General features: G+C 39.7%; 1 protein-coding gene across 8 annotated transcripts in view; it reads left to right on the top strand.

Moving 5' to 3' along the window:
- LOC138976070 (CAP-Gly domain-containing linker protein 1-like) overlaps positions 1 to 26,880 on the top strand; it is a 111,077-nt gene that overhangs the window by 9,556 nt on the left and 74,641 nt on the right. For 5 of the 8 annotated variants that reach the window (XM_070348877.1, XM_070348879.1, XM_070348881.1 and 2 more), the window contains exons 2-8: positions 5,400 to 5,478; positions 11,658 to 11,850; positions 15,245 to 15,331; positions 17,027 to 17,223; positions 18,094 to 18,207; positions 18,838 to 19,172; positions 19,912 to 20,170. In XM_070348877.1, the coding sequence (XP_070204978.1) occupies positions 11,709 to 11,850; positions 15,245 to 15,331; positions 17,027 to 17,223; positions 18,094 to 18,207; positions 18,838 to 19,172; positions 19,912 to 20,170 (1,134 nt within the window). In that variant the 5' untranslated portion in view covers positions 5,400 to 5,478; positions 11,658 to 11,708. The remainder of the gene's footprint in view (positions 1 to 5,399; positions 5,479 to 11,657; positions 11,851 to 15,244; positions 15,332 to 17,026; positions 17,224 to 18,093; positions 18,208 to 18,837; positions 19,173 to 19,911; positions 20,171 to 26,880) is intronic. The other 3 variants (XM_070348882.1, XM_070348878.1, XM_070348883.1) reach the window with 3 other exon arrangements.

Consider the following 26,880-nt stretch of genomic DNA (forward strand, 5'->3'; position numbering starts at 1 on the left):
AGCCAAAATATTATAATCATCCGTGTATGTACCGATATACTTTGCTTATGTCTACTGGAAATGTCAGTCAAATATCCAAATTAGCACAATACATTTATCAGGGAATGAAAAGATTAATCACTGTGACATGATTTATGTACACATGTATTACTGTTTGATGTGTACAAATTTGGGTCATTTATGAAACACAATGTTTTACTATGATTATGTTGTATATGGGCGCATACCCTTCAGAAGCTAGGGGCTCTGGCCTAAAACTGAATAAACTTTCGTATTCGGTCTCTGTCTGTCACTCTCTCTGTCTCTCTGTATTTCTCTCTCTGTCTTTCTCTGTCTGTCTCTTTCTGTCTGTTTGTCTCTGTCTCAGTGTCTGCCTCTGAGATTCTCTCTCTCTATTGCTCTCTCCATCACTCTCTCTCTCTCTCTACCCCCACCTCTCTTCCTCTCACTATCTCATTGTCTCTCTGTTGCTCATTCCTCATCACTTAGGTGCACTTCAGGAGCATGAGCAAAAAATAATCCAATGTTAAAAGACAGGGAGGCCAGGGGTCTCATTTCTTCAGGATGAGTCACAGTAGAAGACTTTTTTCTTCTGCTTTCATTCCTTCCTTCATTGCTTCCTTCTTTCTGTTTTTTTCTCTCTCTTCAATTTGTGATGGTTTCTTGGAGGTTTCTTGGAGGTCGCCTGTTTTTATGAGCAGTTTTGGAAAAGAGAAGATTGGTTACACTGTAGAAAGTGTGCTCAGTTCTCTGGAGCTTGTTGTTCCAGGTTGCATATGGTTGCACCATGGTTCAGCTCTAATGCGCCAAGCAGCTGCCCGGGTGAATTTGTGAATTTGTTTTCGTGACGGTGATTTAGTTTTTTCGATGTAGTAGCTTGCCCTTGTACAGGTCTTAAAATGCAGGTGTATTTATGTAGAATATATGTCTGCACTACACCTCCTTGTTTTCAGGGTAAGCATGCAAGGCTTTTCTATTTCTGCCCCAAAGAAAAACCTACTACATTATGTACACTGTACAGGGCATGCCTCCTTTTGCATCCTTCTTATCCTGAAAAGTTACCTTTAATTAATCAATATTGAGGCAATCTGAAGGACTTGATGTGGGATACAGTTTGCAATGTATGTGTAACCTTTTGTCTAGTTCATTCTCAGACACCCCCCCCCCCCCCCCCTAACCTTACCTCCCCCTTGCCTTAACACACACACACCACCACCACCTCCTCCACCCTCCTAGGTGACATTCTTTTTGTGGTCAACTTGTCTTTTGATCTGATGTTCTGAACCGGTTTTCCCACCTCATGACACTGCAGGTCTCATCTTTTCCTGGTCTGATTTAGTGGCCTTTAATCCTTAGCCTGACTCCATGAAGAATTCCCCAGAGATTTTTATGTGTTGATAGATTGCAGGAATTTAATCAAGTAATCTGAGCACCAGCTTGCACAACTCTGGGACCATATTATCTGATCTCATCTGCCCCTTCTCCAATTGCTCAGCTTTTGGGGTACACTGGCCCCCTGCAAGCCCCCCCCCCCCCCCCCCACCCTTACCCCCCTCACACACAATATGGAACCTCCTCCCTTTGAAGTTTACCTTACTGTTTCACATTTTCTAATTATGACTTCATGTCAAAACTTTTCATTTTAAGACCTAATTGTTTTCTCAGATGTTTGTCAGTCTTAAAAGCAGGCTCCACTGTATTTCATTCTAAATGGCTCACTGGCATCCCCATCCCTTCCCCCATGACTCAATCCATTCTCCCCTAGCTGTCCCTGCTCTTAATCTATTGGGCATCCCCTCACCCCTTCCCCTATCTCCTGCACACCCATGACCCCCTCACACCCCCCCCCCCCCCCAACCCTTACTGCTTTAGGCAAAACAAAATGACAAAATCAGTTCCTTGGGATTGTTTTAGGATGACATCACTGCATAATAGACATTCTGTTGCAAGAAGGGTCTGTTGAGACAGTGTTTCATTTGGAACCCTACAGTGTCTGGTGTCATTAAGCATGTCTTTCACAGGAACTTGATACTCAACAAATGTTGATATAGATATATATATTTCATAGGATATATGAGTGATGTTATGTGAGACTGTGACCCAGTTTAAGCTGCTTTGAATGGCAGCTGCGCTATGTATTTTCACCTGCTTGGACTGTGTTCCCTCATTGTAATTTGTAGTGCAGTGGTATTTAATGTGTTTCATTGCAGTCAGTCACAGAGGGGGTACAGATATCTGTGTTAGTTAGTTAGTGCAATTACTTCAGCTGTCTGTGCTGCACAGCCATAAGTTATTATTAAAACCTGGACAAAAGCCCAGGCATTAAATTGTTTATCAGTGAGTACTTGGGAGATGTTATAGCTCTTCAGATTAATTAGTCAGTGACTGTACTTATCAAACAGTTTTTGAGTCAATCTGCTTATCAGTCAAGCAGCCTTTGATTTAATCAATCATGGTTGGTCACACAATTTCTTCAGACAGCAGTTCACCCACCAGCAGATGAAGTGTGTGCAGTAATTGTATGTATCGGTTTACAATGTACTAGCAATACTTCATGTTGTGTGGTTCCAGTTTATCAAAGGCTAGTTAATCATTTGTTCGATCATGCCCAGTTTTCATTAAAATTGTATGTGTGTGTGTGTGTGTGTGTGTGTGTGTGTGTGTGTGTGTACAAACTGTTAGGTCTAAATGCAGTTGATACCTTCAGGAAAATGAGAGTGCTGTTCACAAGGTAACAAATGGGCACTGACATTGACAGCAAGAATAGTTCAAGGAAAATCTGATGCAGGTTACTTTGTTTCATTATGCTGCCAGTAGAAGCCACAGAGACAGCTAGATGAGAAAAAAACCCACAGTGCCCTGCGCATCCTCATACCTAGCTGTTACAGACATTTTTGATGCATCCTTCTGTGAGGGAATCCTTGTGGTAATGAGGTGTAACAGAGCGTAATATGCAGCACCTGGGAAAGCTGTTGAAAAAAAAGTGCCCTTGAACAGTGCCATATTTATGAGGCTGATATATTTATCTGTAGCACTGTGTGTGTGGGGAAAGGGGGGGGGGGGGGGGGGGAGAGAGTTGCAGCGTGTGTTTTTGTAGATATGGTGGAGACTGACATAGTGTATTCATTCATCAGTCTGATGTTGAACAGTTTTTCACAAATGATATCACTGTTCAGTGTCAATCTTTGAATTCACAGACACAAACATAACAAAGTTACTGTGCAAGGAGTATGTCTCTGACACTAGTAAGTGTAGCTAATCTGTTATTGTTGAGATATGGTCCTACCTGAGAAAAGAAACGTTTTTTGATCACAGAAGATAGTAATGCAAATCTGTGAAATGTTTGTCATGATGTTTGATTTGCCACAAATACAGCGCAAGTCCTATCTGAAATCTGTCTTGTGCATCTACATACACGTACATCACATAGTGCATCTGCATACACATCAGCCTGATACAAATGTAGACTGTTTACCAGTCTGAGTTGGCTGTCATGTGTTGGGATCCCTCCTGTGGTGATGAGGCGAAACAGACAGTAAGGAACAGCACCTGGAGTTAAGTTCAAGGATGCTAGTGTAAAGTAGAGCCAGGTGTGACAGATGGAGGGGTAGAACCTAGTGTGACTGTGAGGGGAGGGGTACAACAATTTCAGCCTGATGAGAAATTCAGAACTTTTACCTGGCTTCTTGCAGACTGACGGTGTAGGACTGAAATGTGTGTGTCTGGGTCGCTGGTGCTGATTGATCATCTGTCTGTGGGTGTTTTGTGAGCCTGCATTGTATTTGTTTCTGTTTTTGTGAGGAGCAGGAATGTTTGGAAGTGCTCCTGGCTGCAGCCTAGCTCTAGCTTTTTTTTTGACTCACATGCGAAGCAAAAGTGAGTCTATGTACTTACCCGAGTCGTCCGTCCGTCCGTCCGTCCCCCCCGTCCGTCCGTGCGGACGTCCGTCCGGAAAACTTTAACGTTGGATATTTCTTGGACACTATTCAGTCTATCAGTACCAAATTTGGCAAGATGGTGTATGATGACAGGGCCCCAAAAAACATACATAGCATCTTGACCTTGCTTCAAGGTCAAGGTCGCAGGGGCCATAAATGTTGTCTAAAAAACAGCTATTTTTCCCATTTTTCCCATTTTCTCTGAAGTTTTTGAGATTCAATACCTCACCTATATATGATATATAGGGCAAAGTAAGCCCCATCTTTTGATACCAGTTTGGTTTACCTTGCTTCAAGGTCAAGGTCACAGGAGCTCTTCAAAGTTGGATTGTATACATATTTTGAAGTGACCTTGACCCTCAACTATGGAAGATAACTGTTTCAAACTTAAAAATTATGTGGGGCACATGTTATGCTTTCATCATGAGACACATTTGGTCACATATGATCAAGGTCAAGGTCACTTTGACCCTTATGAAATGTGACCAAAATAAGGTAGTGAACCACTAAAAGTGACCATATCTCATGGTAGAAAGAGCCAATAAGCACCATTGTACTTCCTATGTCTTGAATTAACAGCTTTGTGTTGCATGACCTTGGATGACCTTGACCTTGGGTCAAGGTCACATGTATTTTGGTAGGAAAAATGTGTAAAGCAGTTCTTAGTGTATGATGTCATTGCTAGGTTTAGTTATTTGACCTTGACCCTGAAGGTCAAGGTCATGTAAAGGTCAAGGTCAAGCATGTGAGTCGTATGGGCTTTGCCCTTCTTGTTTTACTAGTCTTTGTCTGGACTTGTTTTTTTATGATGATGAAATGACAGATTGCATTTGTGTAAAAAGAAGGTTACCTGTGTGGTATGCATGAACTAACTTCTTGCACGTACCTTTTGCTCAGTCCTACCCTGCCCCACCAGCCTGTGTTCTGTAGTTAAGATCTGTTTATAGTTTTTTGTTTGTCCTTTTATTAAGTTATTATTTTTTTTTGGACCTTGTTTCTCTGCCTATATGTGTTTAGTTTAATGCATGTATAGTCTGATAGTAGTGAAACTGGTATTCTTAGAACTGCTATGATTTTGATCAAGAAGATATGCCATGGTTGCTCAGTGCACTTCTAATTCTATACAATGGACCTTCCTTTTTAAGACCTCCAAGACCCTTAGAAAATCAGGTCTGAAAAGAGAGGGTGTATTAGATTGGAAGTATTAAAACAGTGAACAGAAAATCAAAAAACAAAAAGCAGGGTCTTAAAGGGGGAGGGGGGGTCTTAAGAAGAGGGGTCTTAAATTGAAGGGGGGGGGGGGGGGGTTTCATTGATGTTCTGGGTGCTCCAGCACTTAGGTTTCAAGCTGTAAAAAAGAATTGGAAGTGAGAGCTGAAGTAATATGTAATTGTTCTCGTTTTCAGTTTGTCATCTTTAACTTTACTCATGCTATAACCATGTTGTTCTTATCTGTTACAGATGTGGCTTGATCCATAGGATGCCAATTTCAACCACCTAAGGAAATTTGAGTTCTCACAGCTTCAAAATAAGCTACTAGGTAAGTTACTGTTTCTAACCCAACTGCTGGCTGATTTAACAGATGGTGAGATTACGCTCAGACAAAGATTTCCCAAGATCAGATAACCCATTGCATTCCAGAAATAAATAAACTGCAAGTGAATTATTTCTGAACGTTAGGGTGAAAAGAGCAGATCTTCCCAAATTGAGGAGATTGTGGATTTGTACAACATCAGTAAATCCATGGCATGATTGGAATAAACTTCCAGAGAAATTAGTGTGTAAATTTATACAGCATCAGTAAATCCTTGGCACTTCAAAATAAACTGCCAGTGAAGTTAATGTCTGAAGCATCCCGCTGAAAAGTTGAAGAAGTGTAACTCACAGTCTAGTGTTAAAAAAAAATGGAGGGATACACACAAGAGTGTGTAGGGGTTGAAATAGTTGACAAAGTGCAAACAGATTGTGAGCATGTTGACCCAAACCTATCCTTTGGGGATGGCGTTCTAGCCCATCTGTTTGCCTTTTAACAGAAGTAAACTTTTTTTTCACATTAGCGTACAGGTTGGAATGTTCCTCTTTGGTCTGTGTGTACTTTGAAGCTTGGACTAGTTAACATGAGCGTCATCAGAGTTGTCTCTGTCTCTGTTGGTTGGAGAGACATGGGTCACTTTTGGAAAACTTGAAAACTAGGGAATGTTTTTAGTGTACGTGTTTTGATGTTGTTGTCTGTTATCCATTTTTTTTCTGCTTCTTGAACTGTTTCTCTCTGTCCCCCTCTCTCTTTCTCTCTGCCATTGGAGTTCTGTGCTAATGATGTAAGGAAAGGTAGAAAAGATGTATTGAATCTTAAACCTCTGTCCTTGCAAAATACTAAGTTTCATCATCACTCTCTCTCTCGGTGTCTCTCTCTCTATCTTTCTCTCTCTTTCTCTCCCTCCCCCTCTCTCTCTGTCTGTCTGTCTGTCTGTCTGTCTGTCTCTCTCTCTCTCTCTCTCTCTCTCTCTCTCTCTCTCTCTCTCTCTCTCTCTCTCTCTCTCTCTCTCTCTCTCTCTCTCTCTCTCTCCCTCTCACATTGATTATGAGGTATCTGTAAATGTAATGTTTTGTTTTGGCAATAATAAACGTTCCAATGGCCTACCATTCTTTTTATCCAAGCGGAGCGCGGGCGAAGCCCGCGCGTAGCGAGGTAGTTTTTTTTTTTCATCTCCCAGCACTGACAATTTTTTTGCCAAGTGGTGTCTGTCTGTGAACATTATTTAGGTATGTTACAAAAAAATTCAAAATCTTCATTTAACATTTTGATCTATATCACTTGAAAGAGCAGAAAATCAGCATTCCAATGGTATATATAACTTTGAGATTGGATAAGTGTAACCCGAGTTATGAATTTTTAAAGTAATAAAATTCGTAATAGAGGCAAAGAGGATAAATTGAAACCATTTTTGACATTTCTCAGCTAAAATTAACTGTAACCCACACATTTGTTTATCAATATTGTTCAATTTGGTATCAAAAGAAAGGTTCAGAGCTCTATTAAACAACTATAAAAAAAATAAAAAATTTTATTTTTATTTTTTTTAGTAAGTTAGTATGAAACTAAGAGCAGACGAACTTTACCGACCGCCATGTTGGATGGTGACAATCCGGGCGCAAAGCGGCGCATCCGTTAAAAGGTACTTCGCATCGCTTTATCGACTTGAAACTTTGGGAAACAGCAGGAAAATGGTCAAACTAACTGTTCAGAGGGGTCTCATAAGAGTTCAAAGGCTATAAATTGTTTTATAAAAGTACCTCTTGTGTGTCTTCTTCGCCCGATATTCTGGCCGGCGAGCTCGACAGTGTTGGACTCGCCATCTTTCTCAATCTTAAAGTCAAGAATGTGCTCTACGTCTTCGACAGGGTGCCCATGTGATGTAAATTTGGAAAAGAATAGAAAAGAGGACGCCAAAACTGAGCCAGTGTGAGTGATCAGAAAATGGGGGGTCATTTTCAATGACGTCAAAAATTGAGCTGCGTGCGCACTTTGTAACATACCTACATTGTTCTAGAATTCATCTTTTAGCACAATATTAGCGACACTGTTTGGACAATTCTATTAAAATTAGGCGTACAAACTGATTTTGTTTCGGGGAATCCTCTCAGAGGATCAGAATTTTCATATAATATCATCGGAAGCTGTTACAACGGGAAAATGTGAAACTTTTGTCACTTTTTAACATGGAATTTCATCTTTGAGCGTTTCAAGCGGACTTTAATAAAATAGTTATTTGCGAATTAAGCAGCGGAAGACACTCACCGGTTCAACATGTGTATGGTCATTAAACCTCAAAACATTTCAGTAAGTGGTTTAGACAAACACCTCCGACATGTGAGGGTGACTGGTTTGTAGCTGAAGAGTTTTTTTCTAAAGTGTGTTCTAAATACAAATGTACTGGTAATGATGTAATGAGTTGTTCTAATCTTGTTCTTGGAACTCTTGCTGTTCCAAGCTTGTTCTTAGCAAGTCTTGGTGACGAGAACAAAGACTATCAATGAAATCTTTAGAAATAACCTCTGACAACGACGACGATGACGACGACGACGACGATAACAACAACAACAACAACAAATGACATCGACGACGACAACAACAACAACAACAACAACAAAAACAACAACACGAGAACAACAACAATCACGACAACGAACATGACAACAACAACACCAACAACTACGACGACAACTACAACGACTGGGTTATGATGACATCACCAATGATTTAAAGGCCGTTAAAAAATCGTTAAATCCTATTTCTTCACTGATTCTTATGAAATTTTAAAGGTAGGTTTGTTGTCCCCAACTTATTTTCACTCCATACTTTTCCAGAAGAAAAACATAATTTTGGCAGTTAAAAACCGTTAAATTTCAATTCTTCACCGATATTTATGAAATTTTGTGGGTAGGTTCGTTGTCCCCAACTGATTTTCACTCTATACTTTTCCAGAAGAAAGACATAATTTTGGCAGTTAAAAAACGTTAAATTTCAATTCTTCACCTATCTTTATGAAATTTAGTGGGTGGGTCCGTTGTCCCAAACTGAATTTTAAGACATACTTTTCCAGACAAAAAACCTTATTTTTGGCAGTTAAAAACCGTTAAATCTCAATTCTTCATCGATATTTATGAAATTTTGTGGGTAGGTTCGTTGTCCCCAACTGATTTTCACTCCATACTTTTCCAGAAGAAAAACATAATTTTGGCAGTTAAAAACCGTTACATTTAAATTTTCACCTATCTTTATGAAATTTAGTGGGTGGGTCCGTTGTCCCAAACTGAATTTCAAGACAAACTATTCCAGTCAAAAAAACTTATTTTTGGCAGTTAAAAACCGTTAAGTCTCAATTCTACACCGATATTTATGACATTTTGTGGGTAGGTTTGTTGTCAGATTTGACATGATGGCAGAATTGAAAGTGTGAGATATCCTGATGTTTCACAATTTATGCTGCATAATTCAGCCCCATAGGCACTTGAATTTTAGGTGGAGTTGGGTTTTTTTTTCAGCCCAAACCAGTAACCCCCACATGGTTTTCATGTCCCTTTCTGAGAGACTTCAAGAAGTTTCAATTTGACGTCATGATTAGCCTGCCGCATTAGCAAGTATGAAAACACGTCATCGATGACACATTTTAAGACAGAGAGAGAGAGAGAGAGAGAGAGAGAGAGAGAGAATCATGTACACACAGATGGACGACTTCGCTTGGGGTATGTACTGCCCGGCAGTACACATCTACTTTATTTTATTATGAGGTAACTATTAGGCAAGGTAGAGAGCCTGTCCCTCCATTTCCTCCTTCACGAAGAGATTTTTAGAACATAAAAAGAACCTAGAGTGATCAGCATCTGGCCTAAGCCCCATGAAACACCAGTTGTAGGAAAAATAGAGAAAACTAATAGAGCATGAGAACGTTGTACAGTGTATGTAAAATATTTGCGAACTGAGTCATTACATACATATGTCACTTTGATTTGCATCTGACCTAGTGTCACAATGCCTGAAGCACACAGGAACATGTAAAGTACATGTATAAATTTATCATGTGTAATGTTTTGTATGATTTGGCATATTTTGCTAGCCAAATGATTTATTAAAATACTGCCAATTTCCTTGCAAATCTTGTGTTGATTTTTATGCTTCACGTTGTATCAGTCAGTGTTAAAATCAAATCATGATGTCCTTGTCTAAAAGAAAGACACTACAGAAGTTTAAAAGCTGAGAGCTAGCCAGAACGGCTGTAAATAGAGAAGAAAAAAACAAGCAAACATAGAAGGATTGAAAGAAGCAGCTTTGATTTTGATGTGTAGGGGCTAAAAGTCTCTTGAACTCAAAATGAGGCAGGCTTTTTTCACATCCTTGGATTAAGTATGCACACCAGAAACTTCTTGGATTAACCTTTGAGCAACGACATCGAGATGTCGTTGCCTTTGAGGTAAGAATACATACATGTATCAAGTGTTCCTGCAGATTGTTTAAATGATTACATCTTTGCCTGTTTGTTTATTTTGGTGAAGGGAAAGATTAGGAGGAAGTTGCAGTTTGTCTTCAGTACACACAGTAACTGACTTTATGCAGTGACATTCGAAATATTTTCTATTGAAATTGAAAAAAAAGTGTGAATACATTTTATAGTTTTTGTGGGGGGAGAAAAGCCTCACTGAAGTCTCGTCCCTTTAAGGTCTGAAGATAAATAGACAGAACAGCGTCACTTAGGGTTGACCCTTTAAGGTGTGATTCATGCAGCCAGGGTATATAAAAAGTATTTCCCTGGGAAAGCATGGAAGCATGTCATGTCATTCAGCGAGCTCATTAGGACAGTTTGTTTGCAGCTAGCAAGGTTGCTTTAACCTTTTCACTTGGGGGTGGATATAGATCCGGATATAGAAGGATCTGGGGATTAGTGCTGGCAACATTCACTACAGCCTGTCTTTGTTGCTGTGGAACTTGCTCTGATTTTGTGGATCCAAAAACAAAGAGACTGCCAACGTTCCAAAATTCAGAATAAAAAAACAAGAAATTCATGAATAAAAAATCAAAAATATTCATTTGCTTGCGGTTTACCACCAAGCGGCCAAAAACACAACCAAGCTAAGTTCTTGTTACTTATTGTTTGGCTGTGCACTTTAAAGACCGTTCGGTCGATTTATTTGTGATTGTAACGTATTGTTTTGTCAATAACAAACGTTCCAACAAATTACCTTTCTTTTTTTTTTAATTCTTTTTTTGTTGTAGTTAGTGTTTGTGGAACAGTCATCAAGTAATGCTCTCAGTTTTCCTCTTGTGTGCACTTCAAAACCACACAACCTGACCACTATTTTGGGCTGGAGTTACTGTTACATTTGGTTAATGTGGAAATTCTGTGAAATATGTAATAGAAAGAAAAAGCGACTCATGGTATTGACATGCTTTATTGCATAAATGATATCACAATTATTTTTTATAGCTAACTTTTTGAGATACATGTGCATGAAAAAGCAGCATATTAAGCTTAAGCAAGCTTTGGAGGAGAATGCATTAATTACACTCAGGGTTTGTGGACTTGGGGGGGAGGGGGGGGTGTTGGGCTTGAGGGGATGCACGGTGGAATCAATCAATCAATATGAGGCTTATATCGCGCGTATTCCGTGGGTACAGTTCTAAGCGCAGGGATTTATTTTTTAATTTTTTAATTTTTATTTTATGCAATTTATATCGCGCACATATTCAAGGCGCAGGGATTTATTTATGCCGTGTGAGATGGAATTTTTTTTACACAATACATCACGCATTCACATCGGCCAGCAGATCGCAGCCATTTCGGCGCATATCCTACTTTTCACGGCCTATTATTCCAAGTCACACGGGTATTTTGGTGGACATTTTTATCTATGCCTATACAATTTTGCCAGGAAAGACCCTTTTGTCAATCGTGGGATCTTTAACGTGCACACCCCAATGTAGTGTACACGAAGGGACCTCGGTTTTTCGTCTCATCCGAAAGACTAGCACTTGAACCCACCACCTAGGTTAGGAAAGGGGGGAGAAAATTGCTAACGCCCTGACCCAGGGTCGAACTCGCAACCTCTCGCTTCCGAGCGCAAGTGCGTTACCACTCGGCCACCCAGTCCAATAATAAGGAAGAGTGGTTATTTTTTGTCTCCATCAGTTGTAATGCATTTTCTTTTTTAATTATGTTTCAGTAGATAAACAGCTAAACACTTACAACATCAGCTGACAAGAACACCAGTCCAATGAGTTTACCACGGCCCTCGGGCCTCAAGGCCCCAGGTTCTAAGATCGGCCGGCCGTCGGGACTTCCTCAACCAGGGGCGGCCGCCGCTCCTCCCAAGTCTGGCATCCCCGCCACCTCTGGGATACCCAGCAAAGCTCAAAGTAAGTGTTTACAGTTTTGTGTTGTTTTGTGTTGTACAGTGGAACCCCTTTTTAACTTTAGGACTTCCAAAAATCTGAGAAAATCAGGTCTTAAAAAGGAGGGAGTTGTAAAATAGGGGTACAATTAGGCCCCAAAAAAAATAGTCTGTTTACGGTATCCCGACCAACCCTATTTTTTTTCGCACGACCCTAGACTGTTTTTTGGCATTTGGGGAAAAAAGAACAAAAAAAGTCTGTTTTTTGGCAAAATAAATTAAAACAAGAGGCGAAGCCTTCAAGGCTCACGTAAGAAATCGACAAACAGTAACACAAACTCAATCACTCCGTCACACATACACACACACACACACAGTAAGCATAGGTGACACTGTGCAAGAAAGCGAGACACTAGATCTAGATCTGTCTGTCTGCATGTAGCCTACTCACAGGGACACGACTGCCAACTAGTCTCGGCCCGCTCAAAATAACAATGACCGAGACTTTCAGTAATTCCTTCGCGTGACGTCTAACCCTCTTACGTCATAATGTGATGTCTTCAAATGACGAAATGTGAAAGTTTCTACCACAGACATACACACGCACACACGCACACACACACACACGCACAGACAGACAAAGTTACGATCGCATAGGCTACACTTACGTGAGCCAAATATGTTGTTTTTGGGGGGGGGGGGGGGGGGAATCCCAACCTACCAACCCTATTTTGTTTGCCTATGTTACTGTAAACAGACTTTTGTTGTTGTTGGCCTTACAGAGGTTCCGAGTAGAAAGTGTGAGAAAACAGGGTCTTACAAGGGAGGGAGTCTTATATTGGGGGATCTTAACATTTTCTACCCCAGCTATGTTGACCAAGTTTTTTTTAGCCGAGACCAGGTGTGCTGCAGCAGGTCACTCAGAATTGTAGGAACTGTATAGTAACTGTGTATCAACACGCTGGAATGCAGGCGTTAGATCGACGTTACAGGAAGCGACTGAAGCTAACAGTCTGAGCGGATATATCCGTATCTGGTCAGAGTACCTGGGAGACAATGAGTTAACTTAAAAGGGTGTTTTCACTGTATTATAGTGGTTGTTTGTGGTAGTAGTGCGTTGCTTATCAGTCTACTTTTGTTGATTTCACAGAGGTAATGTTTCATGATTATTTGTGTTGTGAATGCCGTTCTGATCAAAAATTCTGTTGGCTGACTTCTGTTTGAGTAATGTGAGATTATTTTCAAATTCTGATTTCTTCTGTCTGTGCTTTTAATCTAGCTGTTGTTTTAGCTATTTTAGTTTCAAAGTCTTTTTGTGTGTGTGTGCGTGAGTCAATGATTGTTTGCTGTGAACTAACACTGTCAAACTCGAAGCATTTTGCTGCATGATAATTTTGAGTTTGTTTATTTAGAGCTAGTCAGCTTACTGTGATGTCAGTTGCGATAAATCCCGCGGATTAATGAACAGAGTTGTTTAGTGTTGTGTGTCATTCCTGATAGTTTATAAATTGTAGATTTTGTCTGTCTTTGTTTATAATAGTTTTATAGTTGAGTGTCATCAGTCCAAGTTGCATGTCCTGGTGATTACAGATAATGTTTTAGATGCATCATCATTCTTTGGTAGGAGTAATGTTTGTGAATTTCATTGCTAACTTTCACTGTGGTAATCAAAGGATTACTGAGACGACCAGGTAAGCTTGATAATTCATAGATAAGTACCATACCTGCTTCATTTTTGTTTTGTGGTGAAAGCGCCAAGGAGCATGATAAGCCATGTATCAAGTTTTGTTTTCATTTCTCACTGTGGGAAAAAAAAAGAAAGAGGAAAAGAAAACAAGAAAGAACGGGTTCATATACATGTAGTGAAGTTGGGTTTATTTTTATTTTTATGAAGTGCTGCATGGTAAGGCTTCTCTCAAGAAGCAGATTAAGAAGACCCCTCCCCCCTCCACCTCCCCCTACTTTTTATTCCCTTCCTCAGTTCTTGTTTAATATACACACATGAACTCGCACAAGGGCACAAGTAAAAAATGTATTATTGTTTATCATTATTGAAAAAGGAGGGTACCCCTGGATTATAATACATTTTATTGGTGCACTATTTCTTCATGGATTATTTCTTTACCTTTTTTTTATATTTTGCCCCATAGCTTCAGTGTATTTTGTCTTTGATTTTTTTCTTTTTTGGTCTTTTTTCACCCTCTTTGTTGAATAATAAAATTAGGACACAACAGTGGTTGATTTTTTTCTCCCCCACTTAGACCTCTTTTGTGGTATTACAGCTTTGGGAACTCAGATCAAAATTGTTATTTTTGAGTCACTTGAGAAAAAGTGACTATGTAATCGGTCAGTGTTAGTCTGTCCGGCCGGCCGTCCGGCCAGCCGGCCGGCCGTCCGTAGACACCACCTTAACGTTGGACTTTTCTCGGAAACTATCAAAGCGATCGGGCTCATATTTTGTTTAGTCGTGACCTCCAATGACCTCTACACTTTAACGATGGTTTCGTTGACCTTTGACCTTTTTCAAGGTCACAGGTCAGCGTCAAAGGAAAAATTAGACATTTTATATCTTTGACAAAGTTCATCGGATGTGATTGAAACTTTGTAGGATTATTCTTTACATCAAAGTATTTACATCTGTAGCCTTTTACGAACGTTATCAGAAAAACAAGGGAGATAACTAGCCTTTTCTGTTCGGCAACACACAACTTAACGTTGGGCTTTTCTCGGAAACTATAAAAGTGACCGGGCTCAAATTTTATGTGAACGTGACTCATTGTGTTGTGAATAGCAATTTCTTCCTGTCCATCTGATGCCTCATATAATATTCAGAACTGCGAAAGTGACTCGATCGAGCGTTTGCTCTTCTTGTTGTTTGATTTATTAGCTCCAAAAGTACTTGGATACAAATTCAAGTTTATAATCGTCACAATTGTAAACCAATGTCACACACAGATACTACATGTATTTAACTGTGCACATGCTACACACTCACCCTCACCCCCTCTCTCTCTTTCTCTCTCTCTTTCTCTCTCTCTCTCTCTCTCTCTCTCTCTCTCTCTCTCTCTCTCTCTCTCTCTCTCTCTCTCTCTCTCTCTCTCTCTCTCTCTCTGTAGCTGCAGATTAATTAGGCTTAAGATCGACAGTTCATGTACGTTTTAAATGGAAAATAAAAAAATTCAAAGCAGATATTTTAGATATTTTCATTAGGATGGGTTGTAGTTCTGCTAAAACTTTTGCAAGAGATTTTTGCTTGCATGGGTTGTCAAACAGTACCGTCCTTGGTATGTTTGCAATTTGTAGATATTTATGTGAAACTAACCAGCTTTTCCATTGGCTTTTAAAAAAAAAAATCATTTTGTGTTTATTTGATTTTTGTTGCTCTGAGTAAGTCTGCATGTGCATGTTTCCTTGCCAAGGTGCCATAGCAAAAAGCGCGCGATCAGCAGGGCTCGCTCCACCATCGGCTGACCGATACGCCAGCGGGGTTTCGCCCGCCCTCAAAGGTGATGACCTTGGATCCAAACTCAGTCAGAATTCACAGTAATGGTCCAGGGTTAAAGAGATTGTGTTTATCACCACAGATCTGTCCAGCTTTTTGCATGGAATAAGAGCATGCTTCCCCTTTGACACATACCAGAATTCAACTGCCTGGCAGTTTTCTGTGTAGAGTGGAAATGGTTTTGCTGATTTCATTTCACAGATCATTTACGTTGGGGGCCGTTCGCAAAATCATGGACAAAAATTTCCAACTCTGCACAGAAAAGCTGTCAGGTTGTAGATGTATGATATTTGCCCAAGTGGAACCTGATACTTCTTTCTCATGAAAAAGCCTGGGCAGATTTTTAGTCATGTAGGTGATCGCTTGTATAAGAAGGAAGATACCCTTTAAGCTTATTGTGAGTTGAAAAATAGTGTGTGTTTTATGAATGAATTGTTTTGCATGGTGCTCTAGCTACATGGGGAATTTCTTTTGGTGTGCAATTGGAATGTTTGCCTTTTTGCTAGCTCTTTGTTGTTGCATTTGATTCAAGCATGATCAATGTCCTAGCTCTTTTTGTGTGTTTTATTTTATTTATGTGTGGTACAGACCTGGGAACCCATATGATTTCGCCGTATTCTGAACGCATGATTGTCGAGAATACGATCAGTACGGTCAGTGGGAAAAAAATACGACGAGAAAAATTCCTAGACTACTTTTATTCACAAGCCCATCTTGAAGCCGATCCAGTATTTTCACACATGATTATTACAGTTTTTTTCAGTAAAAATTGAAAAAAGGATTTGTTTTAAATGTACACAAGAATTGAACGGTTCGTCGGAAAGTGCAGTGAGCCTGTCAAACAGTTGAAGTTGACGGATTTCTTTCGACCTGTGTGAATTCATGAACACTGCAATGGATTTTAAACACTGCAATGGATTTTAATCTTTTTTGTGGGGAATTAAAGTGTACAACAAAATAATGAACTGTAGCAGACGACAAAACTGCCTGCTCTGACTGAACCGTGTACTTCGTCCGCCGCGCACTACAGAGGCTTTTTTGTTTAAGGTATGGCACTGTTTTATCTTCTTTATCTTGCTTTAAAAAAAAAAGTGATCAGTTTGATCAACATTAACTCAAACAAAAATATTGGTCCCTTTCATTTCGTGTAAAGCGATCTCGACTGTATAGGTAAACTTAATTAACGATGTGGCGGACGCGTGTGAAGCATGTTTGAATCATGGATGTTCAAATGCTGTGTGGAGTACGTTCATTTTTCTGAAAATACACCAAGTTTGTTTGAGAATACTCTGAGTGCAAAACAGGGGTTCCCAGGTCTGGTGGTAACTCTTGTTGCTTTTATTTTTGAATTATTGAAATGACAACTGGTAATAATGGCTGAAATTGGGAATCAAACACATTGCTGACATTGGGAATCAAACACTTAAGAAATATTCTAACAAAGCAAGACAGAGAAGCAACTGAACCGGCACACACACATACTGTCTCTCAAGCATGCAATGGTCTTGCTCACACGCACACACACACACACACACTGCACCGCACACACACACTCACACACAAAACACACAATGCACACACATACACACACACACACACACACCACACACAACACAACACAACACAACATTTCACTCTCTATAAACACCTGAATACACCAACACTAACATCCCACCGTATCACCGTTTCACCGCCACAGGTCCAGAATCAGACGCGGGGTCAGTCGCCACAGATGATTTCAAGATCGGTGACAGGGTGTGGGTGAGTGGTACCAAGCCTGGAATCATTGCTTTTATCGGAGAGACGCAGTTTGCACCTGGAGAATGGGCAGGTGTTGTACTGGATGAACCCATTGGCAAGAATGACGGCAGCGTCATGGGGGTCAGGTACTTTCAGGTGAGTGTCTTGTTTGTTTTGGTGATGATTTTGATGATTGATTGATTGATTCATTCATTCATTCATTCATTCATTCATTTTTTGCATTCATTTATTTATTTTGTGTTTGTGCCCTGTTAAAGTTAAGGAATATGATTCATTTATTGTTTCTCCATGTAGAGAGAGACACATGGTGACATGCACATGCTTTCACAGACAGCAACGGAGAGACAAATTAAGAGACAGCCATTGAAACACACACACGCACACACGCAAGCATGCATGCACACACACGGCATGCACTCATACACACATGCAAACACACACACAGCACACAGCACACAACAGTGCATGCCTCCCCACACACAAAAACAACAAATTTAGGAAACATTTATCACCTAAGATGGAAGGTAAGCTGTGCCTGAAGAGAGTTATGAGAAAGAAACTAAACTAAAGGCAGCATTCAAATAGTTTATTTGCCATTTGAAATTGACTTTTTGTGGAGGATTAGGAGTTATGTGCACAACATAGATGACAAAAACTTCCAACTCTGCACAGAAAAGCAGTCGGGCTGTAGATTGGCTCAGAAATTAAGTGGGGTTTTTCAGCAGCCAGGTAGTGTTTGGTCAAACACTTAATGTAGACCATGAGGATGGCTACAGGGAATACACTCTTTTGGATAAAGAAGGACTGAATGTGTGTTGAATGTTAAACTTTACATGTAAAAACCAAAGTGTGAAAGAGAAACATTTCTGTTTTTGTTGAAAATAAAGAGGCATATGGATTTTTTTTAAGGTTTTACAGGGGGCTCCACTGCTGCATGACATGCATTTTGTATTTCCGACTAGTGTGCAGTATACGTTACATGCGTGTTTCCCTTTTTGTTGCCAGTGTGATATGAAGCGAGGGGTGTTCTCCCGTCTGACCAAGTTGACACAATCACCTCAGGCAGCCTCCAGGCCTGAATCCACCACAGACAGTGCTGGCACCAACTCTGCACCACAGGTATCAGACCACTCTTACCTGTGTTTTTCATAATGTCACTTCTAAGTACAGTGGTACCTGTGATGTGATGCCCCTCTGATGAGTGGACACCTCCCATGAAAGGACACCTTCTTGAGTCCCATTGTCTATTATTTTGATCAAAATATATAACTATCGTGACCGGCCACCTGCAATGCAGGGAAACTTTTAACTGGTCCCAAGGGTGTTCTTTCATTGCAGGTACATGAACCACTGTGTTATCTCAGACATTTATTGTGACCGAAGTGATGGGGCTTGTGTGTTGGCTTGTGTTTCTGCACAAATATCTGTCTGTGAAAAAGTTGTGCTCTACGAGTTATTCAGTTTCATCCGAGTTAAGAGTTCATGAAGATGAGTTCGGAAAAGTGATGGTAGTTTGAGTATGTCGAAAAGATTAGCTTTCTGACTATTAACAAAGTGATCAGTCGCCTTTGATTTTTGTGCAGCGTCACTCATTGTTTTACAAAAACTGAGCTAGATGAGTTTATTTTACTCCATAGAAAGTAAATTAGAACAAGAAGTCTGTTTGTGTAAGCAATTTTTTAAATTTTATTTTGGCAGCTCTCATTGTTAAAAACTATTCAACACATCATACCCTATTCTCTCATGCAGACTGCTGCCACCAATGGAATCCCGGCAGTCATGAGCAACTCCATATCGTCGCCCACCCCTCGACCAACCACACCCCGAACAGGGCTGGGCGGGACCCGGACTCCCTCGGGTTCCACCACCTCTCTACACAAGGCCACCACCCCCACCTCCAACGCTCACATGAACGCAGCGGCTGCCAGGGCAGGGCTGAAAATCGGAGACAGGGTTCTGGTCAGTGGCTCCAAGGCGGGTGTGTTGAAGTACGTGGGAGAGACGGAATTCGCCAAAGGGTCGTGGGCTGGTGTCGAGTTGGATGACGCATTGGGGAAGAACGACGGGGCTGTTGCCGGTAAAAGGTGTGTATTTATTTTGTCTTCGAAAGTGGAAAGAGAGAGAACACAGGAATACGTCACTGTTTAACGTCGTGTAAATGGTGCAGAGAAAAAAGAGAGAGAGAGGAAAGAGATAGGGAGAGAAAACGGTTATCGGTGTAATTCTGAAGACAACAGTTTGACAAACCATCTAAATAACCTAGGGTGAGGCACGTAATCGCTTTCCTCTCCACATTGTGGTCGATAAAACTGTTTTTCTAGTTGTGCACACAGGACGGTGTGATTCAACTTTTCAGTCCTGCAGTAGAAGAATGAAAGCTAAACAGAAATGTGTTGAAGAAGACCAGTTGTTGATGACATACTTTTTCTAAGCAAGGACGATTTCATAGTTCATTTTTATACTCTTCTACTTTTGAGGTCAGGAGTAAGTTGATAAAGCTGCTTTGATCAGATACCTAATTGCTGGTGGTTTTAACTGCAAGGGTGACTGAAAGCTAGTAAGTTTTCAAATTGTCATTTTTTCTCCACAATCTGATTTTTCGTCTGCTTTATCAATTTAAAGATTATTTGAAATTGAGTTTTGAGTGTGTGGTTAGTGAGTGTTTCAGGCCTTTGGTACAGACATTAATCTGTGTGTCATGTCATGAATACCATGACAGTATCTTTCATCATCTGATAAAAGATTGTTGTGTTGTTCAGATACTTTGACTTATGCCATGACAGTATCTTTCATCATCTGATAGAAGATTGTTGTGTTGTTCAGATACTTTGACTGCAAGGCTATGCACGGCCTGTTCGCCCCAGTGCACAAAGTGACACGCTTGGGTGCTGGTGGCACCCCGGCCATGTCAATGAGCACGCCTAGCCCCATGTCGCGCTCGCTCGGCCCGGGGCTCGGCCCGGGGCTTCGCTCGGCTCGCGAGCGCTCCGGCAGCCAGGAGTCTGTCAGCTCCATCAGCTCATCTGCGAGCAGCGTGAGTCGCAGCCGGGTAAGATTGGGCGTAACCTCACTGGCCAATCAGGTACATGCAGCGACACTCGTGCGATTTTTTTATTACTCTGTCATGTGTCTATGTCACATTTCATTCGTCTTTACCGAGTCCAGTTTGTCTGGCTGGTTTTGAGATGGACATTGGAGAAATTCCAGTTTACTGGATAAGAATGTAATTTTGATAGAGTGATGGTAGTTAGGTACTAATGGGGTTTTTTGTACAGAAGAGTAGTAAACAGAATCAGATAGACTGCTACTGATGGTAGGTAGTAGAAATTTTTTTATAATAACTGTTTTTTGAAGCTATCATTGCATTAGTTGGTGCTTCAGTGTAGATGTTGTCCTTTACGATAGAAGAAGTTAAGTTTCATTTTTACAGCACTAGATTTCTCAGTACCTGTGTGTACAACCACATCTGTTATTGTAAGTGTTCTGAAGCCTAAATGTTCTTTTACGTTTTCTACCAATGCAAAGTTTTGAAGCGAGAAAAATACCCCCCGCGGGTTAGGGGGAGTCCCATATTGGTTGGGACGAGAAAGAATTTACCCGATGCTACCCAGCATGTCGTAAGAGGCGACTAACGGTTCTGTTTCTCCTTTTACCCTTGTTAAGTGTTTCTTGTATAGAATATAGTCAATGTTTGTAAAGATTTTAGTCAAGCAGTATGTAAGAAATGTTAAGTCCTTTGTACTGGAAACTTGCATTCTCCCAGTAAGGTAATATATTGTACTACGTTGCAAGCCCCTGGAGCAATTTTTTGATTAGTGCTTTTGTGAACAAGAAACAATTAACAAGTGGCTCTATCCCATCTCCCCCTTTCCCCTATCCCATCTCCCCCCTTTCCCCGTCGCGATATAACCTTGAATGGTTGAAAACGAAGTTAAACATCAAATAAAGAAAGAAAAAAAGCGAGAAAAATGTTTATGGATGAAAAATTATGATAAGAAATGACCATAGAAATGAAAACATTTAGAGAACAGTTATGTGAAAGAGAATTTGAATGTGTCACTACAAGCCAGTGGGTAAGGGTCTTTCTGGTTTAAATGACTGGAAGTTTGAATTTGCTCTAGCTAATTAAAATGACTGGGATTTCTTGTCCATCTCTTGACCACCAGCTGATTGGACGAGTCTTTGAACTAGATGTCCTCTTGCCCGTGCATTGTGCTCTTTGAATTACAAGACCAGACTTGATACTTAGCGCTCATTATTGGTTGGTTAATTTTTGCTAACTTTTTCATCTTGGCTGCATTTGTTTTTACGACCCTTCAAACTCATATTTTTGTTATGTTATTTTATTTGTCCTTTTTACATTTAGTCAAAACTTGACATAGAGGAGGAATCGAGACGAGGGTCGTGGGTCATGGTGTATGTGTGGGTGTGTGTGTCTGTCTGTCTGTGCGTGTGTCTGTGCGTGTGTGTGTGTGTAGAGCGATTCAGAGTAAACTACTGGACCGATCTTTATGAAATTTTACATGAGAGTTCCTGGGTATGATATCCCCAGACGTTTTTTTCATTTTTTCGATAAATGTATTTTATGACGTCATATCCGGCTTTTTGTAAAAGTTGAGGCGGCACTGTCACACCCTCAATTTTCAATCAAATTGATTGAAATTTTGGCCAAGCAATCTTCGACGAAGGCCGGACTTCGGTATTGCATTTCAGCATGGAGGCTTATTAATTAATTAATGACTTTGGTCATTAAAAATCTGAAAATTGTAATTAAAATTATTTTTTTTATAAAACGATCCAAAATTACTTTTATTTTATTCTTCATCATGTTCTGATTCCAAAAACATATAAATATGTTATATTTGGATTAAAAACAAGCTCTGAAAATTAAAAATATAAAAATTATGATTAAAATTAAATTTCCGAAATCGTTTTAAAAACTATTTCATCTTATTCCTTGTCGGTTCCTGATTCCAAAAACATATAGATATGATATGTTTGGATTAAAAACACGCTCAGAAAGTTAAAACGAAGAGAGGTACAGTAAAGCGTGCTATGAAGCACAGCGCAACCGCTACCGCGCCAAACAGGCTCGTCACTTTCACTGCCTTTTGCACTAGCGGCGGACTACGTTCAGTTTCATTCTGTGAGTTCCACAGCTTGACTAAATGTAGTAATTTCGCCTTACGCAACTTGTTTGTTTGTTGCTTGGCCTGTTTGTTTTTGGTATTATTTTTTTTTTTACTGGTTTCTTTCTTTACTTTGGGTTGGCAATAACTGTTTTCCAGGTTTTAGGTAAATTGTGGGTTTTAATTTCTCTAAAACAGCATTATATTTGATATTTCATGAGTTTTGGATTTTTTTTGCTTTTGAATGTTTGGTCAGTCATTATTTGCTTGGGAGAATGATGGGGAAATTTCTGTTTTAGTTTTAGATAAGTTTGTGTTGTTATGAAGGGAAAAAAAGTGTATGACTTTGTTTTGGGCCCCTTTATTTATTATAATTAACTCTAATCTAAATCAATAGAATGAAACCGGCACGGTTGGCCTAGTGGTAAGGCGTCCGCCCCGTGATCATGAGGTCGTGGGTTCGAACCCCGGCCGGGTCATACCTAAGACTTTAAAATTGGCAATCTAGTGGCTGCTCCGCCTGGCGTCTGGCATTATGGGGTTAGTGCTAGGACAGGTTGGTCCGGTGTCAGAATAATGTGACTGGGTGAGACATGAAGCCTGTGCTGCGACTTCTGTCTTGTGTGTGGCACACGTTAAATGTCAAAGCAGCACTGCCCTGATATGGCTCTTCGTGGTCGGCTGGGCGTTAAGAAAACAAACAAACAAATCTAATCTAAATCAATAGAATGAAGTGTTTTTTTTAAATTTATTTTATGTTATTTAGTTTTTTTAATTCCATATCACAAATAACTGCAGTTGTGTGTGCTGTAACACCAATTTAATTCATGATTAATTTGTATAACCTGTTTATCAATGTGTTTATTTCTTACTTTTTTTAAGGAAAGTTTCTGTTTTCATTTTTTTAAACTTCATATCCTGTTTGGTGTCTTTGGATCTCTCAGTTTTTTCACCCATCATCTGTGTATTCATTTTTTTTATAATTCATAATCATTTATTGTTTTGTTGTTTGGGTTTTTTGTTTTATTTTATTTTTTGAATTCAAATTATTGCAATTCCACAACAGCAGCACATATGGAAGGTCAGTTTAATGCTTTGTTTAATTTTCTCATGCGTTTGCATTTGCATGGTTTTGTTTATTGTTCACATCTGGTTTGAATTTTATTTTCATGCAACCAATCATGAGCTGTAAATATCAAGTCTGGTCAATCCTTGTTCACTGTTCTGTTCTAGCTGTCACTCGTCACCTTTAGCACGATTTTCCGCTGAAGATTCTTTCACAGTAAAACGAGCAAGCTCTCATAAAAATATTAAAAGAAGTTAATTTTTCCCTTGTCTAAAACTATGTGGTAAATAGAGATCACTACACATCGTTTTTCACCCGAAAGCAATTTTTTTAAAGGAATGAAATTTTTGTAATGTTTGCATTAGTGAAGCTGCATGAGTACCCGTACATTTTTTTTTACTTTTCTTTTTACTTGTATATAATACTTTTTTATTTTTATTTGTAACAGTTTTTTGTTCTAGAGTTTTTATTTGATTAAAACGGGTGTTCAAATAAACATTCATTATGCTACACGTCTGTGAGTATAGTGGTGTATCACAAACTAGATGCTGCATTAAGACTTTATCTTGCTATATGTTGATAAGCCTATTCTCGTATAATTGCTGATTAAACAAATACATATAGGTAGAATTTTTATGATATGCACATATGTGACAGTCCATCACAAAATCAGTCTTAAGTCGAAATTTGGATGATTTGAGTTAGTTATTATTTTGAAATTGTTAGTCTTTCCTGGATGTTTAGAAAAAAAAATTAAAGCTCTAGGTCAATAAATAACGATATTACGGCCATTTTTATGAAAGAAGTTGACCGGCGGCCATTTTGAGAAATCGGGCTTGAAAGTTTTGGAAGGCACCAGCTTCACATTTTCCTTAGCAACGGGGGTTGAAAATTAACCTCACCCTTCCAAATGTTGCACAAGTGTACTTTGATCTTTCATGCATCATTTGAATGCAAAACGAAGGGTTAAAAGAACAATTATCACCATTTTTGAAGGCTTTGTTTACATCATACATGTGGAGGAAAACGGTCAAATACAGGTCATACACATCAGCAAACATTTTTACTGTCATTATCAGGAATAAAGAGGTTACATGCATCTCACCTACGTTTTTGTCCATTAGTTTGACAAACACTTGAGCAAAATCAACTTACTTGTATCAATCACTTTGTTGGCATCGAATAGGAATACGTACAGATCAGAATGTAGATCCCAAACACAGGAACTCCTCCACTGTGACAGTCTGTTCACCACAAAAGCTCTTGCACATCAATGTTGACACCACCTCCAACCTCACCTTTATACATGTCACATGTCTTGCACTGAGAGCTGTAGAGCTACAATTTCCTCCGGATCAAACTGGGTGATACATCCACGACGAGTATTTCTGGGTGCAGCGTCGGGAACTTTAATCTGTTTGCAGCCAGTTCCATTGGCTTTGCAGCAACGAAGGCGAGTTCTCTCGAGCACATCACAGCCCTGTTGCAATTAACGAACTGCAGCATGCACCTCCATCACATCTCCTCTACAACTCGCCTCAACTACGTGTGTTCTTGCAGTTGATGCAGTGCCATTAGAAACGCCAACGGTGTTTTTGACACTGACGAGCGGACGGTCTGTCTCCTCTTCGTCCGCATATTCAGCAAGCGTCACATATTTCGGCATGAGAATCGGAGTCACTGAATCCAGCAACGTCTTCGGCAAAGAAATCCAACAACAAATCTTGGAGTTCGTGGTTATTTTCAAGCGAATCGCAGTTGAGAAGCGCTGTCAATCGGCGTACGTCAGTCATTGTTTTGGTTTCGTTCAGCGAACGGAAATCATACTGTGTTACTTCCCCCTGGACTGATTTGACCAATGAGGAGGCCGTTGCTAGTCCTTTTTGGAAGGCAGACAAAGCTGATTGGTTCAATCTTAAAATTTGTTTACGTGCCGGTTTCCTTATTTGGAGGAAGTGGACGGGTATTTTGAACCACTGCGCAGCAGGGCGCGAAAGCTGATGCAATAAGCTTTCCGACGGTACCAAACTTGTTGGGGCCCTGTCAGGGATACACTAAGCAAATTATCGGTCAAAGTGAGGCATTTTGATGTCATGCTGGACTTTTTTGATGAATGTATTGCATTTAAATCCAATAATTTAACTATTTAGCGATTGATTTTGGCATATTTGTTTGGTTGTCATGTAATTTGGGGTCTACAGAACACGTTTCTGCAAAAAAGTGAATTTCACCCAGATAGACCCTCAGTGCCTTTTCCTCGAACTAGCTCGCTTTCGTCTGCTGCGACTTAAGACTGGTTTCGTGGTGGACCGTCACATATTGACTAATTTTGTAACTAAGCAGATGTACTTCAGTCCGACAAAAATAGTAGTGACATTATATTTTGTAGATACATTTACATGTACTCAAAAATGTTTAAATGTATGTTGTCAAAAGTAGCAGTTATATAATCTTTTTGTTTGTGCTGCATGTCTAATTGTCGACCATTACAAATACCAGCTACTTTATAATCAATTCAGAACTGTTTGACAGTGAGAATGCTGGATATCATTTTAGCTGAAAATATGAATTCATAGTGTACGCCTTGGGGTAACCTGATTGCATTTACATAAGAACAACATAGTTTTTGCTAAAAAAAACCACAAGTTTTTGAGCAAGATATTGCTAACATTGAATTTCAAAGCATGAACCTCACATTTTTAATGTCACACTCTTTGTGTAATCTGTTACTAACCTGCAAATTATTCAAATTCAAATTGCTGAACAAAAGTAACTGTGAAGCTGGTATTGTTGCAACTGGGTCAAGTATACAATTACTTATACAAAAAAGTGCCACGTAAGATTAGAAAAGTCAGACCAGGGTAAGAAGTGTTGACGGGGAGGAGGGGGGGGGGGGGGGAGGGGGTGGGCAACAGGGCTTCTACTGTAATAAAAGACAGGTATAAATACAAACAGGTCAGATGGATCAGTACTGCATTCAACAGCATGAGGTACATATATCAAGAGTACCTAAATCTGTCCTTTCCTCTCATGTAAATATTTTCTCTCATGCTCAGGGTGCAAAATGCGCAGAAGGAAGTAAATAATTTTTTGGAGAGATGAACTATTTAGGAGAGAATGTGACAGGGGTGAATTTAAGTTTGTGGTTGAATTAGTGACATTTTGCACCCTGCATCTTTCACCCCTATAACCTATCTACCGTCATTTCTCTGTGTACTACTACTACCCACCTACGAGTCTTTTCCTTTGCACTGAACAAATGTGAATAATCTTACGTATTAACTTATCAATAGACTGAAAGATGATGTTTTCTTGCTTAACTGAAATAATTATTTCAAAGTAACAAGACCATCAATTTTATTAACCGTTTAATTGACATTTTCCTTGCTTTGATTGTAGCTTGGGTGAGTTTCATAGAAAACAAAAAAGAAAAGTTGGCTGATGGTGTAGAGTTTCAAACAAAAGAATGTACAAATGTACTCTTCAGCATGCATGATCATCATGAAGGTACTACAGGTATCAAGATGAACAACGCTGAGTGGCTAAGTCTATCAGTTTGTTTAACCATGCACAGAAAAAAGTATAACAGTTTTTGTC

The sequence above is a fragment of the Littorina saxatilis genome, linkage group LG9 (assembly GCF_037325665.1).
Source record: "Littorina saxatilis isolate snail1 linkage group LG9, US_GU_Lsax_2.0, whole genome shotgun sequence".
Lineage (NCBI taxonomy): Eukaryota > Metazoa > Mollusca > Gastropoda > Littorinimorpha > Littorinidae > Littorina > Littorina saxatilis.